General features: G+C 40.5%; 1 protein-coding gene across 2 annotated transcripts in view; it reads right to left on the reverse strand.

Annotated features, from left to right (window-relative positions):
• Nucleotides 1–12,009, reverse strand: part of MAN1A2 (mannosidase alpha class 1A member 2) — a 132,759-nt gene extending 120,750 nt beyond the window's left edge. For both annotated transcript variants that reach the window (XR_795100.3, XM_010718173.3), the window contains exon 1: nucleotides 11,192–12,009. Coding sequence is in view for 1 of the 2 variants with exons in the window: in XM_010718173.3 (XP_010716475.1) it covers nucleotides 11,192–11,499 (308 nt within the window). In the remaining variant the exon portion in view is untranslated. The remainder of the gene's footprint in view (nucleotides 1–11,191) is intronic.
• Between the last annotated feature and the right edge of the window lie 7,794 nt (nucleotides 12,010–19,803).

Here is a 19,803-nt window from a genome sequence, read left to right on the forward strand (position 1 = left end):
ACCTGGCCTTGAGTATCGCCAGGATAGAGCATCCCCAGCTTCTCTGGGCAGCTTGTTTCAGCCTCACCACCTTATCAGAGTCCAACAGAAGTTATCCACTGAGTTGAATTGCCCCTCTTTTATTCCCCCTTGTCCTGTCACTGTCTACCCCTACAAACTGCTGGAAGGTAACAGTGAAGTCTCTGTGGAGTCTTTTCTCCTCCAGGTTGAACAATCCCAGCTCTTTCAGCCTGTCATCACAGGACAGGTGCTCTAGCCATTTATCATAGAATGACCCAGGTTAAAAAAGACAAGATCATCCAGTCCAACTGCCCACATATCACCAATGGTTCTCACTATACGGTGTCCCTCAACACAACATCTAAACATTCCTTCAACACCTCCAGGATTGGTGAATCCACCATTGCCTGGGACAGCACATTTCAGTGCCTGACCACTTTTTTGGAAAAAGCAGTACATCCAAACTGAATCTCCCCTGGCAAAACATGATTATAAAGTTTTTTAAATCTCAGAAGGCGTTTGATGTTAACCGTTACTGAATCCACCTGAAAGCTGGAAAGGTGAGGCTGTGTCTGACGCATCTTAAATCAATGTCTCATGGTACAGAGGAAGAGCCTTACTTAGGGTTTGTACAAGATCCAGAATTCATCCTTAGGAGTGGAAATAGGGCAGATGGAAAAAACGAACCAGTGTATCAGATTTAGGGAGTATTTATAATGTTTTATATTTCTGCATTTTCCAGTTAGTAGAATATTAGACAACATTACAGTTTGCTTTTTTCTAAAAAATTCATGCTATGAAGTCAGCAAGGTTCAAAACAAACCAGGACTTCCTGGAACCAAAGCACAGTAATTATGACTTACCCAAAAGTTACACACTTCGCTTTGGAACTGGAAATGGTTGCTAGTTTGTTTACTTGTTGAATGAAACTTTTATAGGAAAAAAAAAAAAAACAAAAACAAGGAAACGACTTTCTTCCTTTTAAATTCAACTGCATTTTAAATTTCTGCAGGATCACCCTCAGCAATTTATGGAGCAAAAAAATTTGCACTGGTTTATACCTTAATGGACAAGAACCGAGAATTGATCAGGTAACTCATGTCAGTACTTGAGCCATTCAGAACCAGTAAAGCTGGCATTTTCTTTGCAGCACCGGATGTTCCTCCTGCAACTGTTCCTGCACATTACATGACCACTTGAAACGTCACATATTTCATTGAGCATAATCAGTCAGGCACCTAGCCAAATTGACACAAACGTGTCAAGCCTCATTTTTCTTTGTAATAGCAGTAGACTGGATGATCTAGTTCCACTGTAGTGTGACAGCCAGATGCTATTCTGGGTAAATTACATTTAAGGAGGGGAAAAGGGCTGTCAAGCAAGCCGCGAAGTATAACTACAATAGCGCATCCATCTGAATAAAATTAGTGATCAAGTCATTTATAAAAAAATAAACATATTAAATTACAGATATATTAAAAAAACACAGTAAACCAAGCAGCTGGGGTTCACACGCAGAGCGTGAATCTCAATTTCTGTTGGTTCAGAAACACACACAGGAACAAAAATCACCATTAGACATTTTACTTTGTGAGTCAATAAACTGTTCCCAAAGCCTGCTCTAACCAGCAAGCAGCTATCAACTGTTGCAGTGCCAACACAAGGCCATGTAAAAGCTAGAGTGATTTCAGATTCTATTCCACTAGTTTGGTTAGTTTCAGTGCTCTTCGGATCAATTTATACAGAGAGTGATAAACAGTGTTATTTGATATACTGAGGGGTTTTATTGCCGTTTAATTGTTTTCGTTGGGTTTGAGTTTGCTTTGCTTTTGTTTTTGGGTGAGGGGACAGGAACATATTTGGTGAGATTTTTTTGTTTGTTTGTTTGTTTGCTTATATTTGTTGTCTATTTGTTTTGAAAGACTCTTTTTTAATGAATTCTTGGAATTATTCCCATTCTGTTTAAGACCTTGAGGACAAAAAAGCTGCAACAGATTTATAATCTACAGGGGAAGTTCTTTGTAAAAACTCCCAATACAATATCAATCACCTCATTAGCTGTGTTTGAAAGTTCTACACACGAATACTGAAGTGACAGTGGCAACAACCCACTTCATAGAGCAGTTTACATACTGTTAATCTCCACAGAAACTACAAAAGATACAAAGAGCGTAACAATATTTGATAGAGCACATTTGAACTATAAAACACTTTCTCAGCATGCCATTGGCCAAAATAGGAGGCATTACTTTCAAAGCAGCCCTAGTAAGTATCAGAGATCAACACAAAGCTTGGCAGGCTTCCACAGGTATCAGTCTCAGGATGAAGACAGAAAACTCAAAACAAACAAACAAAAAAATCACTATTAAGAATATGCCTGCATGGCAATAACTGTTAAGTTCTGATCCGTCAGTGTTAATTACTATTCTTCCATACAAACAAGATGTTTATACTATGCAAAATTCTCATCTTACTGATCTGATTCACTTAGTATAATTAGTAGATGCAACTTAGCTGGTCTAAACTATTTAATATCAATATGTAGCAGCTCAGATTAATAATTGATTTAAAATAGAGTAATGTATTAGATATAGGGATATAGTTTAAAAAATTGTTTAACTCAAATCGCAAAAATCTCTCATTTGTTTCAACTTCCCCATTTACAGGACTGTAGCTCTCTCAAAGATTTCATTAAATAGCCATGGATTTCACTGTCTAGAATGTGAAATTATTCACAAAATATACAAGCTTGAATTAACTGTATGAAACTTTCCCTTTGTAAAATCCAAGTTCTATGATGCAGAAGAGTCTATTTATTCTTCTGCTGCATTTTCTTCTCTAGATCATAGTATATTGCAGTTCAGGATTCAGTCCAAAGAGGTATTTAATAATTTGAACAACACTTTCCACTCAAACAGAAATTGATGACAGCAAAACAGGTGCCTTTAGGAGACTAAGGATTTGCAATTACAGCACTGGGAAAACAGATATACTTGCATCATCTGCAATTATTAAGTTTAGAGTATAACAGTCCTCAGTGCTTTCAAGATAAGCCTGATTAACAAAAGATTTAAAAGGTCACTAGAAAGATGCTCAGTCAAATTAGTTCACACCATTTTTTCTCACAACTGTTTTACTAAGACTTATAAAATATTCTGCGAAATTCTGCAAATGTAAGTAAATTGTATTAACACACTAGATTATTTTCTCCACTACTGTTTATTCAGAATCCCCCATTTCTTGTCTCCATAGATTTTTGACCTATGCTCTTGTATTCTGATCTCCCAATACAGCAGAAAAGTTCATCTGAATATAGAATAAAAGACCATCTGAATTTATATACCAGAAAACGTGACTGCAGAACATGGATTCAACAGAATAAAGAGACTTTTGGGGCTCTATACCACACAGGGTTGACGAGGTAGAAGAGACCACATCTTATCTAGGAAAGATAACTTCCTTATTTCCTCAGAAACCACATTGCCACTACTTTTCCCCATCCCACACAAGTTCAGATTGTGGCAAGTGTTGTTTCAAGTTTTATTTTGAAATCATCAATAATATCTAATTTTACAAAGCAATGAAAACAGTGAAAACAAGCAGGAAGCACTAATGCAGACAGATCTGCATTAAAATTTAAATACACTACAGAAAGAATGCAAGTACTCTGGAGCAAAAGCAGCATCCCTAGCTTCCATAATGAAAATAGCAAATACTGAAAAATGCAGTAAATTCCTGGAGATAACAACATGAAAAATATGCTGAGGAAATGGGATATTCTCTAAGTTACTCTTAACACCGCAAACATGATCTTCCCATTCCCAAGACTAAAGGGATATGCCACTCCCTCAAATGAGGTCGCTTCCTCACCTTTTGCAATTACCTTTTATTGTATCACAAGAATGCAAAATGGATTAGTGTGACTCACCGACAGTCATCTGCCTATAAGTGGCCTGACTGTACACTTCAACTGTCTGAACATGCCACCAGTTTTAGGAGAAGGGCAGTAAGGAGGAGAACATTCCCAAGCAGCCTGCCTGTGTAAACCTCACATGCCTTTCTGGCCTACAAACAGTGCTAAACCTGAACAGTGATGATTATGATCTTATAAGTGTCTTGCTGGTTGCTAACAGCATACATTAAATGTGAGAATTACCATTTTTTCTTACAGTTGTTAGTAATCTTATTTAAGAGCTCTTAAGTCTTGTTGCAGCAAGAAAGTACTTTCATCATATGTGCTCCCTCTAAGCTGTAGATGACTTTGTTTACAGCATATTTAGCAGGCTGCATAACATCAAGCCAGGTGAAAACCTCAGACTTTCTCCCTGTCCACTGTAAGCTTCAATGGAGATGCTATGGCAAGAGGCTGGAGAAGCATTTACAACATCTTCCAGTGGCTTAAGAGGTAAATAACAAGTAAAAGAAAGTACATAAAATATAAATCAAACAAAGCTGAATACCATATTACAAGGTAATCCAGTCCATGAGTCTGCTTCTTAAAAACGTTCAAAAAAAACTGAAGGCAACAAGGCAGAAACATAAGTAAGAATCAGCATCTGGACAAAGAAATGCTGCAAGGAGCAGAACTAAAGTAGTCCAGCACTTTGTGTGTGAGTATCCTTCAGCTATCTGGACCAATTGATGATTTCATTATAACACATCCAGACAGACTGACCAGCATAACTAATCAGGTTTCATAGATGACTCTTGGGCTCTTCCTTTCAACACTGTCCCTAATTACAGTCTCTCTTTCATACAATTAGCAATTAGATATGCACAAGTAAATAGATTTATCTATTTTGATAGGTCACTCTCTGCTTCCCATAGAAGTTACAGAAAAAAAAAAAAGATTGAACAGGGAAAAGAAGAGTCAGCACTACGGGTGAACCTACAGCACAATGTTATACACATTGCTTGCTTAAGAGCAAAAGCTAGACAGCTTAAAGAACAGCTTACAACTTAGAACAGAAAGTTAACACATAGCCTATAGCGTATCTTCTCAAAATGTTTTGGAAACACCAGTGAACCTGGTCAGGTACTCAAAAATAAAAGCTATTTATTGAATTCTGAAATTCAAAGACAGAAGTCATATAGATCAAATCAGAGGGACATAATTACATTGTAAATGCAGGTGCTTTGAAAAAGCTAAAATCATATGCTGCATTTAGAGCCCTCAGACTTCTTATTTCAAAGTTCAAGGAGGTGTGGAAGGGATATTTATTTTTCCCATTGCTTGTTGTCCCTTTTAGCTTGTTGAACACTCCTCTTTTTTTTTTTTTTTTACAAGCAATTAGCTTTCAAAAAAAAACCTCTAAATTTTAGTAATGAAGTGTTAAAGTACTAAATTAAGACATGTTATAGCACTCACCTGACTCCACAACTGGAAACAGAGGCAAAAGAACAAATCCCACAAGCTATAAACACGTGCATTATAGTTCCTACTTTGTCTTTGCTGTGAGAAGTAACTCTCTAAGCATCAGACCAAATTTCTCTGAACATTCAACCAACAACAACAGTACAGGATAGTGAAGTAGGCACTGATCACATTTTGAAGTTTAGAGGCTTCTTGGGGAAGAACTTAAGAAAGGAGGAAAAATAAATTTCTAACCATCTCTAAGGTAAAATATTAACATACGCTTTCACAAAAATTCAGAGATAAGTTATGAAGTAATGAAATTTTTTTAAAAGGATTATCAACTGAAAATACGATGCTGGAGCGCTCAAACATTTCACGTACAGACCAATACCAAATTTTCCCTTACTCAAGCTGAAAGCAGTAAGATAAAAGAGCAGTAAAATTTTTCAAGGTCTTCCCTCTTCTTTGCCAATATTAAGATTCCATTCAATTGGTTCAAAATCATGCACACATACAAATTTGGTGATGTCTTGTTGTAATTAAATTGACATACACTTGCTTTAAGGAAGCAACAGCCTGCAACTTCCAGCAGAGAAACACTGAAATATTTATATTTAATATATTATACTCACAATAGCAAAAAAATGGAAGAACTCTGGGCACACCATGCCCACATTGCTTACTACTGCCTATAACACTGCGAACACCATAAAGTAACCCACATTCACATTACAATTCTTCAGATATTTCCATCTATGAAATTCCAAAGTGCTGCTGCTTCCCACCCACTAGTTGGCCTACATCCAGCAAGCAGGCTTTCTGCAGTTTTCCCACACCTAATTGTTTTCCAGGATGCACACAAAGCACGGATAAATGTGTTGTTTCTTTCTTTTTAACGGAAAGAACTGCAGAATAAGCTCTCAACTCTCTTCCATGGTGCAAGAAATGCTTTGTCAAACTGGAGTACAGCATGATAACTCAAAGAAAGAAGCACTCTACATCTGATGTAGGCTGTTAAGCAGATGGGGGGGGAGGAGGAGGAAGGACATCTATACAGATGGTCTGGAATTTGCATTTTGTAATTCAAAGATGAAAGCATTTCTCAGCCTACTACATGCACTTATTTCAGCACCTTGCAAAATAAGACAAAAGGGGACCTCCTCTCCCATTGCACAGTACAACTTCAGGAAAAAATCAAGTTTAAGGGTATAAGGTGGAAGAAATCTAAAGAAAACAGACTTCTAGAAGTCTTCAAACACCAGCATCACTTCTCAACACTGATTACTAGAAGTTCCAACTGAAAAAAAGTAGCAGAAGTTGCATTCTTGCAAAACCTTTATTAGTTAAGACTGAGACAAGACAGAACTTCTCCGTGCTAGAAATACAAATGTTTCTGACCCCTAACCTGGAATTCACTTTTCCTGTGCTTTTCAGCTCCATCAGAGTCACCAGGAAGACCTGCATGTCCTGTACTCTGGGAGCCCTCTCTTCTCTACAAAGCACCTCAGCTTGCACTTGACACCCATACTGTACGACATCACACAGCGTTCTCTGACAACAGGCTCAACATCATTTTAAGAGAAACTGGATGGACTATGACATTAGCCCCAGAGGCTACAGCAGCTTCTGAATTTTCAGGAGAAAAAGCAAGTTCTCTGATTCACTACATCCAATACTTGTAACTGCACTAATGACCTGTGTCTCAAGCACACACGGGGGAGAAGAGCAGAAGTTGGCTTTATGCAGCTTCTTCTTGATGGCAAGGAAGAGGATGACAAGAGAGACAGATCACACTGAATAATAGAAGTTAAGTTTACTCCTCTACCCACTTTTATGTCTAATTAAGCCACATAGACCACAGAAGGTAAGGGAAGCCAAAGGAACCACATTAAGTCTTTTAAATTAAGATTAGTAGCATGATTTCAAAGCACAAAGAAGCCTCCTCACAATCACTTTTATTACTTACACCATTGAGAAATACAGCAGTAGCAGCTACTGCCCTTTAGAGGTAATCAGAAATCAAGCAACAAAGATTCACAGAATCATAGAATGGCCTATGGTTGAAAAGGACCATAACAATTGTCTAGTTTCAACCAGCAGACCAGGCTGCCCAGAGCCACATCCAGCCTGGCCTTGAATGCCTCCAGGGATGAGGCATCCACAACATCCTTGGGCAACCTGTTCTAGTGTGTGACCCGACTCTGTGTGAAGAACTTCCTTCCTCCTAATATCTAACCTAAACCTCCCTTGTCTTAGCCTAAAACAAAGAAATGAAAGAATGCTTTTAAAACTTTTGCCACCCAGCTGCTGACGCACAGTTGGCCACGTCAAACTGCTGAGCTTATCATTTCTGCATAACACACAAGCCAATATACCTTAGCTTCACAGAACAGTGATTTACACTGATGTGTACCCACTCACACAGCAAGGCCAAGGCAGAGCAGTGCTCAGCTGCATTACTGGCACCTGTTATCAAGCTGCTGACAGGAGAGCACAGGCAAGAATCATGACTTGAAGCAATACACAGCAATTTAGCAGCTCAACACACAGCTTCACAAATTTCTTATTAAAGATAAACTTTTTTTTTGAAATATATAATATATTGAGATTACAGGGTCACTGCATTCTTATTTGTTTATATTAAATGTCAAGAAACTATAATGTTTTAGTTTGGTTCCAAAGCTATTTTTCAGATAGCACTGAAGAATAAAGTACCTAAAATAGTGGGAAAGAAACTGTGAAGTGAGAAGCAACTTAAGCATTTGTTGGGGGGGTTTTTATTGTTGGTTGTTTTTTGGTGGAGTTTTGTGGTTGTTTTTTTTTTTTTTTGTGGCAGGGAAGATTTATAAGTTTACCACATGGTGTTAAACAATGTCACTTCTCCCAAATTTTGAACGACAGAAGTTTGTCTGGCAAAAATGTTGTTTTCTTCAAAGCTGTACCTCTCTCATTCTCGAACTTCTGCAATATCCTACTTGAAACAGAGAGAAATTCATCCGGGGGAAATTAAATGGATTTTTAAGAAGCACAGGCATGTGCTTAACTTCGTAAGTCCTCACCTTTCCTCTCCAAGGCAAGATCTTACAATACAAACCTTTCCAACATCCCTACACGTTAGCCTGGAAGAACATGTAAAGAGCTTCCCCTGAAATATATGGCTAAAAAATAAGCATTAGCTTGCAGCCCCTCCAATACCCAAAATATCAGTTGCATCAATACCAACTGTCACCAAATAAACTTTTCCTTAACCACTAAAACACACCTATCACTTCATGATAAAGTGCATATCTCGTATAAATGACACGTAATCCGGTTTCTTCTCAAGTCCCACAGTTCCTGCAAAAAGCTTATCGATTTATTATTACTCTTTACATCACAGTGCACACATTGAGCAGTAACCCAGTAGGTTATTTTACCTTGATCTTTTGCTTCAACTCCCCGGTACTATCCAAAAAGTAACACCTACAGAGAAGTTGATGTTTGGCTTTACTCCTGGATGGTAAGCTGAACAAAGTTCTTCATCCCAAACTAAGTTGTCTAAAACATCCTCTGCTTTCTAAGCACATTGTCAAGATCCCTAAGATCCAGGCGCAGTAACTAAACACTGAAAACGTCAGTAGGCAATTGTGTTCCTTTACAGGACAACAGTCACCATGCCACCCCCACACAAGCAAATATCTATTGATAACACTATCAGGTAACAAGCCAATGAAGTTGCTCCAGAAGGAAAGTACATAACCTAACCTCTCAATGCATACAGTGTTCCCACAAGTTTCCTGTAAGTAGACAGCATTTCTAAGTAGTTAAGATATGCTTAGCGTATTCTAGTGGTTTGCAGGTCTTAAATAATAGGAATAGCACCTATTTTTTGCTCAACTGCAACACAAAAGGTAGTCATAAAACCTGCACATGGCAGAAACAACTCTGGATGGGGGTGGGGAAAAGTACATATTCACAGCTTATAGAGAAACTATAGGAGAGTCAACCAATGACATAGTAACCACTGCTTTTAATGTTTATTTGGACTCTGTTTTTAACTTACTACCAGAGCTAAGCACATTTTGTTTATCTATCTGTGAAATAAAACCTGTATATTCTCACAGTGTCAGTTATCACACTTAAAAAGCAACCCTGAAAAGAATCCACGTAAGTAGGTTAATCTGGAGCACCACTTCAAAACTGCCAGCATTAACAAACTCCTTCTTCTATGGCCCATCTACTGGGCAACATAAGGCACAACAGCCACAGCTGGAGTTTGGAAAACTGCTGCTGAATTCCTTTTTGTTTCATCTGTATCTATTTCAAAACCTAATTTTGACCATTTTGTTTCATCTGTTTTCTATTTTAAAACTTGATTTTGACAGTATGCGCTAGTGTGACTGGGGAAACTAAGAAATGAGATCACCAGAAAAAAAAAGACAATGAAAAATGAGAACTTCAACAGTATATTTAGAGATCACTAAAGCTCATGTTTTGTGCAACATTTAACTCTACCAACAATTAACACCCCATACAAAAGAAGTTCTTGTTAAATTTTAAGCATCCATATCCTTTCAGTCAGGGAGAAAGAGTTCATGATAAACTCTGATATCCAACAGCAGAGGTACCATGAGGAAAAATACCACAGCATTCAGGTAGACCTTGTAGCCGATAAGAGATTAATAAAAAGAGGCAATCACACCCCTTCCTCCCTTTTAATCTACACAAGTAACTTTCAAGAAATTCTAATATCACGTCAACAGGATTTATTTTAAATAGTTCTTGAAAGAATATTACCAGCACTTTAAATTCCACTGTATTGAAATATCGAAAAGCAAATATTCTTTCACCCATTGTCACCACATTTTACACATCTTTAGCAGTAAGGAGAGATCTTACACAAAGGTGTGATTTAAGCAACTAAAGTGTATTAGAAGCAAATTTACCGCAAAACCTGCATTTAAGTTTTGGAATCTCAGTTTTGAAGACAGCTTCACATAACCGAGTCTTGAACACTGAGACAGTTGCACTGCACAAAGCCTCAGGTGGCCCCAAAAAGCTACCACCAGGATGCCATTGATCACTGGTACTGTTAACTACTATTTTATTTCTGATTTCTTCATACTAACACAATTAAGAAGACTCACTGCAGACATCTCCAATTGCTTGGAATAACATTATATCAATGGATTTTAAGGGCCAGAAAGGATGGCTATGCCATCTACACTAGCTCAACATCCTTCTGCATATCATAGGTTGATAGATTTCATGCTGAAGCTCCGAGGCTTTACCAGATGGGATTTCAATTTATACTATCCACCAACAAGCTAATGTCTTGAGCAAGTAAAACCTACTAAAAAGCAGTTTTGAAGTCACATAAGTTCTCTCTCCGAATACCATAATGCAACCCCCCACGCACACACAGTTTCCCCCACGAACGATACTACTGGTTATTGACTAGAGGGAGAAAATAACCACTGGCACCACAGAAGAGCTCAGATCCTTGCAGCCCTCACTAGCCAGGCTACAATTTAAATCACCCTGGGGAAAAAAAAATTGATATCGTTGCATACATCCAGACAACATAAGGGCAGACAGAATAGCACTAAGAAAACTACATGCTGGGAAGACACAGGAAACATGCGAAAGGCTCTTACTTTTCATAGCCACATCGACGGAACGTCCCTAGCTGACAGCCTCGCCAGTCACGATAAGCAGCCCTAACTTTTCCATCCGCCAAACAAAAGAGGACCTCATTCTCAGAGGGGGAGACGTAAAGAACACGAGAAGCCCACAGCCGGAGCCCTCTGTACCGCGGTCTCCCCCAGCCCAGCCCCGCAGCCCGCGGGCACCCACCTGTGCCGGTGTTCGTCGTGCCCCTGCCCGTGGATCAAGAAGCCTCCCAAGTGCTTGCCCCCCTTGCTGGTGTCCACGTGAGGGATGAGCACGTCCTCCAGCCCCAGGTCAAAGCGTTTGTGCTTCGAGGAGTCGGGCAGGAAGAAGAACGCCCCGAAGCACAGCGTGATGAAGGCACTCAGGATAAGGAGCAGGATGAATTTCTCCGACAGTCTCAGTGTAGCCCTGTGGTGAGGGAAGGACGACGCGCCCAGGTTGAGGGCGGGCAGCCTGCGCCCGGCCAGCGGCAGCAGGGCGGGAGCGCTCATCCTGCCGCTCACGGCCGCGCTGCGGGGCGCCCCGACAGCCCCTCAGCCTCGGCGGGGGCCGACCCGGGCCCGCCTCGGCTCCGTCGCCTCTCGGCCCGGCGCAGCGGCGGCCACCGGCCTCACCATCCTTCCCGCGGGCGCCGGGCCGCGGCCCCCCTAGCGCGACCAACCGCCGCGCGGGGAGCGAGGGCCTGGCCGCCCCGACGGCTCCCGCTCCGCCGCCGCCCGACAGGGCCCGAGCGGGCGGCTCCGCTCAGCGCCGCTCCTCGAGCTCCGCGGCGGCCCCGCTCCGGGCTGGCGGCGGCGAGCGGGCTGCGAGGGGCCCGGCCTGGCGTGCGGCGCCGCTCTGCCCGCGTCTCCTGAACCGGGCCGGGCGGAGGCTCATCCCCGCCGCCCCTCTGCGAACGGCGAGCGGCGCCGGTACGGTCGCCGCAATTGCACTCCGGACCCGCTCCGCGCCCCTCCTGCGCCTGCGCGAAGACGGCAGGCGGCGCAAGCGCAATGAGGAAAGCGAGGTCTCCGAGAAGACGCTGCCAACGCCGCCCGCCTCCTCGGCTGGAGGGGAGGGGAGGGGAGGGGAGGGGAGGGGAGGGAGGGGAGGGGAGGGGAGGGGAGAGGGGAGGGGCCTGGCGGTGTTGGGGTTGCGTGTGGGCTCCGGGGAGCGGTTGGTTTCTGATGGTGTCTGATGGTCTCTGGGATAGCGACTTGGCGTGTGTGTGTTTGTGTCTCACGGCGCCTGTGCGGCAGAGCTCGCCTTTGTCCGGGTCGCATCGAGAAACTAGAAAGCTTCAGACAAGTGGGAATGGTGGGCGGGAGTGCTGCGAGAGGGCTGGGGTTTCTGCTGAGGGCAGAAAGTTACGGTCACACGGTTGGGGCTGGCAGGACCCTCTGGGTCCGTCTGGCCCAAGCCCTGCTCCAGCAGGGACACCCACAGCAGAGTGCTCAGGCCCACGATGCTCAGCTTGGTGTCCCACAGGATAAACCTTGTTATTCAGATTACCAGAAATTAACTGATTAAGGTAAAGGAGACATCTGCATGAGACTAGTTATTCTTCTCAAGTCAATCCCTGTGTCCTCACATCCAAGCTCTGACTCACGCATTGCTGGGTCTTTTTGCAGAGTGTGCCATAGAGAATGGCCTTTCCAGTATGTTTACCCAGCTAAACTTTTCCATCAGTTCATGTGCTTGCTTTATGCTGTTTTTTACTATCTGAACCTATAACAAATCTGTGCAGCAGACAGATGAACCCTGGTCACTATTCTTATGCTAGTCAAAAATGGGAAGAAAGTGTGAAATTCTGCTATGAGGTGATAAAAATTAAAGAGACAGAGATACAAGAGAAAGAGCATAAATGAAAAGATCAGTAAAAGCTACAATGATGCACTCCAACTAGCACAGCATCTAAACATAACATTTTTTGTTGTTACACAGGATCAGCTGTGGTTGATCAACAGGTTTCAATTGGCCTTTTGGCCATTTCATCTGTCTTCTAGCTTTGATCTGGTGAAGTCATATATCTTCACATATGTTCCCATCTTCACTTGTTAAATTGCTTATTATAGTCTGAAAAAAATAGATCAGTCCATAAAGACCTTTGTTCTCCAGCATTTTTGCCCTTTACTTCACTCTTCTCTGCCAGCTGCTAGTTTTTCTTTTGCTTTGTAGTCTTTAAAAGACTGAGCAGAAGCTTCCAATCTCTTTACAAAATATTTCTTCATGTTTAGCTTATTGCGAGGAAGTGACATTTCTGTAGGTTTTGGAGTTTATGATGACCTTTCCAAATTCTAAAGCATCTGTGTCTAAACTGTGTCTAAACTATGATAAAGTTTTTCTTCAATTTTGTGCATACTTTGACTTTCCTGCTCTCACCAAAGTCTACAAGTCATTTTTCATCCTTTGATTCTGTCATTCTGGGTAATATGCATATCCCTGTAAACCTGCCAGTGATTTTCCACACTGCAGTAGCTTTGCTCTGTAGCTGAACAACCATTAAATATAGAATAATATTGAATTAGTTGTTTTCATAAGCCTGTGATACATTACATAGGTTCTGCATCTATTAGTATTTTCTTAGAAATGCCCAGAACTTTCTCATAAATACCTTGTGCTGAAACTTAAAGGTTTTCATAAGAACCTTTTGGAATTTCCAGTATTCACTTTGTTATCTTTGATTACTTATGTAACCAGGAGCTTGAAGTACAAAAATGCTTGCTCATCAGCACTGGGGTCACTTAATTTCCACAAGCCAACATTTCTGGAGACTTAATAGAATAGTTCACATTTCCTAAAGGTAGAAAATGTAAGTCTGATTTTCCTGTGACAGTGCAGATGGCTCAGACAATGTTCTCATATTCTTTCCTTGTTCTTGAAATGGTCAGAAAGGTCCTGTTAAGCACAATCTGGGCACACTATCTTCAGTCATTATTTTCAAAGCTTCTTTTTCCCAAATATTTTTCAGGCTTTCCTCTGATCCCAAAGTTCTGTAGCCAATCTGACAGAGCTCAAAATAGCATCCAAACTGACTGTGACTGGACTCCAGAGAGCATACTTTCATGAAATTTTGTCTCTAATGGTTCCTGTGATTCTGTCTTCACATTTCTCATCCCACCCCTCCAATCGTCATTGCTTTGGAAAGGACTCCAGCCAAGCTTTTCCACAGGATGTTGTGTTTGGGCCATTATCTTTTCTTTATACACATACTCCCTGTGCTGTTGAATGTGCATAAATATATATTTCACTATTATTTCCATAGTCTTTCCACAAATCTACCTCTTCAATTCAGACCCCATTTTGTTCCAAACACCACTTACCCTTGTACCTTCATGATGAAGGCTAGTCTTTGTTTGTCCTCAGTGTGACTATAGGATGATTAACACTTCCCTAATCCCATTCTCCTACTTCCTATGTTGATCAAGATAGAGAATATAATTTTCTCTTAATTCAGGTTTATAGCCCATTCATGGTTTTCTGCTCTGAAATGCCCCTATACCCTCATATCTATGCTCTGAATCACAACTTGTTGAGTTTTTTCTATGTAACATATCAAAGACACAGCTTTTCTCTTTCATCACCTCAACCAAACTTTTCCCCATAGGCCTTGACTTGCAGTTCTCACAAGGCAGTCTTGCACCTTTCTGCTCCACTCAAAGTGCTAACAGAAAGATTTTTTTTCATGCAATTGTCTTTGCAGTTTTACTTCAAGCTTCTCATCCTCCCATTCTTTCCTGACATGACGCTCTTCTCCCCTCGCATTTCTGATTCACTACTAAGACACCAGCTCCTCCTATAATATCAGCTTCCAGCACACATTTGCTTCTGTATCAAGTACTCCCTTCCTTTTTTCTGTCCTTCCCTAAGGCGTGAAGAAACTTGCACATCAAAAATGAATTTTGGAACCATGCAAGATTGTTACTCTCTCTGCCAGTAAATCTGCAGCTATAAAAACTGAACTCTGGTACAGATCTGGCACAAATACTGGATTGTAAAACAAAATGTGAGGTCTCAAAGTGTGAGTTGGGATCAGCAGCAGCAGTGCCATTCTTTGGCTGAGGAACGGAAAATAAGCTTTCCAAATACGCTTAGAAACAAGTGTCAGAAAATGCATTGTTTCAGGATCTTGAAACCAAATGGTTGCCTATGGAGTGCATTGGAAGAACCATCTAAAATTATTGGAGCTTGTTAAACACATGGAAGAAAATGTTTAATGACTTGCATGTATCATCTGCATGGTGCCCTGGGTTTGCAGATGATGGGACTTGATGACTGAAACAATCTCTGAAAATAAAAACCATGCTGATCGTGCAGATGGACATAAAAATCTCACACATCTGACATTTTACATTCAAAGACAATCTGCTTTAAAAGCAAAGCAAGATTAATGCCCTATTTGCACAGTCCTAAAAATAGAATCACTAAGACATCTTTACAATAATGGAGATGAGAGTATTCTAAGTAAATAGATTACAGTTTCCTGTTGCCAAATTTGTTACTAAAGTCAAGATAAAGATTTTCAACATTACATATAAAAGAAAGTCAGAGCCCTCTTAGGAACACAATTAAAAACCTGTCTTCCATTGCCAGAAGCATACTGAGATATGGACAATGCTCAACAGTGGCAGATCAAACAAACCATGTTTGAAAGGCTCATATTTTTACTTAACATTCTAGCCCAGATCTGTCAGTGGATATAGGGGAGTGTGAAATGCAGTTTCATATTTTATAGAAAAGTGTTCTTCCACTCTGGAGATGGTGAAAATTTGGCTAGAAAAGAGGAATTCTTCCTTACAGCTATGTTTTGGAATAGCTGCATATGCCTGTTGCTCTATCCAGATCTTCATGCCTGTCTCAGTGAGCCTCCCTGCAGATATATGGATCCAAATGCACTGATTGCTTTGCAGAACTGGGAGTTAGAAATTACAAAGCCACATGCTTTATAATTGCAAACTCACTAACTTATCCCAGTCTTTTTCAATGATCATCTTCCCAGCATGACCCATCTGTCACCATTTCACTAACTTCACTTTTTAATGAGATCCGATTTCACTTCTTGCTTTCAAGTGATTTTATTCTATATATATGTACAGTGAAATTAAAAATATATATATTTATTGAAAGAAAGTCAGTCATAAAGATGCAGAAAACTGAACGGCCCCTGAATATATTTCCATTTGACATTTGTTGATAGCTCCACACTATCTTCATTGCATGCTAAAAGAGTAATTAAAAGATGTTTCTCTTTAGAAATAGAACCAATATGAAACTATAATGAGCCAGTCCTTTGGAAACCAAAGCTTTGGCTAAAATGTCCTCATTCAGCTAATACTTCTGAATTAGAATGAGTCTGAGGATAGACAGTGAAAACTTCTGCTATTAGAGGAGAATATACAATTTGATGTAAAAATAATGGATCTATTTCTCCTTTTATCAACTTACTTCATTATCTTCATCATCCATCTCTGTGCAGGCTAAAAGTCAAGCCAGCGGTACTCGTTTCCATGAAGGATTATGAAAGCCAGACACACAGCCTTCTTTTGTTTTGTTAGAAAATGTCCCAAACACTTTTCCATGATCCTCCCAGTCACTTAGCTAATATATTCTGCTTCTCTCCTGTCCTCCTCTCCAAGGCCTCTAAACCATCCAGCCTCTGGTGACAAATGTTCTTCCTTTCCCATGTCTGAGCTGAACTTATGCTGTAGTCAAACATACCCAGACATTGGGGTAACATTGTAAGGATTCTCTGCAGAAGCTGCAATCAAAATCTGTCCCGTAAAAACATTATGTGGTAGTTCAAAGCAGCTTCTAGTTAGCAGTTAGGATACTCTTCATGCACATGCATGTGCTAGCACCATCCCCATTCCAACTGCATGAGGCTTCCTAGTCACAGATCCCCACAGGTCCTTACCTGTGTTCTAGCTATGCTGTTTCAGCTGCGTGGTCTATCTGCTGGCTTGGAATTTCCCAGATAAACATTCATGTCCGTGAGTGGTAAGCCTGACCTTTTGTATTGTTCTGCCTTTATTAAGGTATGAATCAGTGCCATATATACACGGAGAACCCAGCATTTCTAGCAAAGGTTCAACTGACTGAAGAAAGACGCATGGTAATTGAGTCCAAGAGAGGCAGATGAAGAAGAAAGATGTTTCTGCTGCTGCTTTTAGTGGCCATGGTGCCCAGTGTTGCCACTCTTGATACAAATGCCAACACAGATTGGACTGGGGATTTCTCTCCTGTGATTATATACCTTCACTGTGATTACATACTCTCTTTCTTTTCCCTTCCAGAAATACACACACAAATCCATGTGTGCACACTGACAACTGATAACACTGAGCCATCTCCCCTCAGGAGCAGTGAAGCTAGTTTCATCCCTTCCCTTTCAAGCATGCATAAAAATTGCTGATCTTATTTGGACATCTTCAGAGCATTACAGCCAGTTCTTTCATGCCTCAGAGAGCCTCTCCTGCCTCCCCATAAAAGCTGCTGTGGAAGTTTATGTTCCATCCGATAGTAAAATAACCCCTGGCAGGTTACTGTGTATATCAGAGCCAGATTTTCCTACACATGGACAGAGGGAGAAACTAAAGCCAGGCTGAAAGACACAGCATGAGTGTTGTGCTTACTGTTTATACTTTTCTTTTTACCTAGAATTTGTACTTAATAGGACTACAATGCAACCAAGTCCTTAAAGTGGAAATCACAAGTCCCAGTGAATAGAGAAAAAAAACAAAGTTAGTGGAAGATGTTGGGTGAAAATGACAAATCTTAGTGTAGAAAAAGCCACAGTGAAAACATGTGTTTCAAAGTCTCTGTGGCAGCACTGCATTAATAATACGGCAACTTTAAAAATTATGGGATGCTGAAGAAATCTTGTAAAAGTTCACATTCAATCAGCTCTTTATGTCACATGAAAATCATCAGAGCTTTTAAAATGGAAGATGATTAAAGGAACAGCACTGGCATGGAGAGTATTGGTTGCATTTTGTGTATGGAGACAAAAGGGAATTTTGTTTTGAAATGCTAATATGAAGGTAGGAAGAACATTGTGTCCTTAACAAGAAATGCTACCCATTTTCTCAGAAGAAATTCAGAAGAAAAAGAAGCAGAATATGTTTCCCCACTTGAAAGGGTCTCTTTTTTTTGACTGAAGGACCACTGAATCAAAATCTCACCAGCCTTTAAAAGGCAGGGATCACGTGATATTAAGCAACCAGTGTTAGAGTATTTCAGTAAAGAGTACAGAAACTGAAATAGCAAAGGAAATAAACATGCCAAACAACGTCAGCAAAACATGAAAAAGTTCAAATGCCAGGCAAAAGCCCAGCAACTGTAGTGAGCTGAACTGGTTCACAAAGACATAGGCACAAGGCAGTAAAATACTTGGATTGAAGACAAAATGACTGTAAAAAGCTCTTCCTTAGAAGAATAAGCGAAGAAACTCCAACTTCTGAGAACAGCTAGTTAAAAGAGGCACGAATAGTTCATATCTTAACATAAAAAAAAACAGATGCAATGCCAGCGAAAGTGAAAGCAGAAATAGAAATAAATAGCTAAAGTAAAATTATTCACACATGGAACAAGCATGAAACATCAAAGAGTCATCAGTCACACCGATGGAGAAGTTCCAGGCCTTAGTAACAGGGCAACATCATTTACAAGAAAAGGTTAAAAGCTGGAATGGTGTGAGGAGGATACGGATGCCCAGGCAGCTGCATAGTTTGGTTGAAAATCTGAGGGGGAGCAGGTGTGTTTGGCCTAAAACTGGTGCATAAACTCTAAAGTCAGCTTCCTTACCACACCCAGATCAAAGCAAACTAGGTCCATCCAATAAAGCTATACTATGAGGAAAGAGATGCCAAAAGAGTATTTACAGATGGCCTAGAGAGGTGGGGGGTTTTTTTGTTGTTTTTTTTTTGTTTGTTTGTTTGTTTTTTAGAGTACTAAAGATTTGTTCTTTTGATGTGTTTGGCAGATATTGCAAAACTCTGCCGCCTTTTCATTTCTGTGCAGACACATGGACCAGGTTGGCTATTCTTAGGCAGGATTTCCTCCTGACACTTGCTCTTACTCTGCCTGCTCTTACTTTGAGGAGCAATTTGGGCAGAAACCCTGTACGTAATGCAGTTGGGCAACACATCATTTTTTTTCAGTCCATTTTGTCAACCTATCAACTTATCCACTCCATTTTATGAGCTTATTATATCCAATGCCTACATTTTCTACCTCCTCTGAGTTATATGTGGTTTAGGCTGGGTTGCACCTACATCTATGTTCCATACATTCATTCTTCAGTGGTTAGAAATCTTCTGATTTCTACTTCAGATTTGTAAGAATGAATATACAGCCATTCATTCTTGCTCAAATATATTTTTAAAACTATCAGCATTATCATTCAGTTTTTTTGAATTTCCTCTTAGGAAGAGTGTGAGATTTATTTCTGGCTGAATTTTCCTCCATGGCAGTTCAAGAATCCATTGTTCATGGATATCCCATAGTAATTAATACATATATCTGCAACATTTGTTGTAGATCAGTGCCTCCTGCTCATGATAGTTTTTATATTTTTTCCTATCTATTTCCTTAATTACCAACAGGTAGAAGCAATGTGTTATTTACTTGATTAGCGCGCACAGACAGCTCTCCTGTCCAGTTTCCCTTTTTGTGTGTTCCTTCTTTTCTTAGAAATATGCTGATACTGCTGCGCTCTTCGCTCTCTGACATGAAGGGTGATTAATGATGGTTCTTAAAAACTACAAATACCTTTTTTTGCCAGCATGGCCAACAACTGACATTCTATGCCAGCAGCT

Source organism: Meleagris gallopavo, chromosome 1, assembly GCF_905368555.1.
Source record: "Meleagris gallopavo chromosome 1, MGAL_WU_HG_1.1, whole genome shotgun sequence".
NCBI lineage: Eukaryota > Metazoa > Chordata > Aves > Galliformes > Phasianidae > Meleagris > Meleagris gallopavo.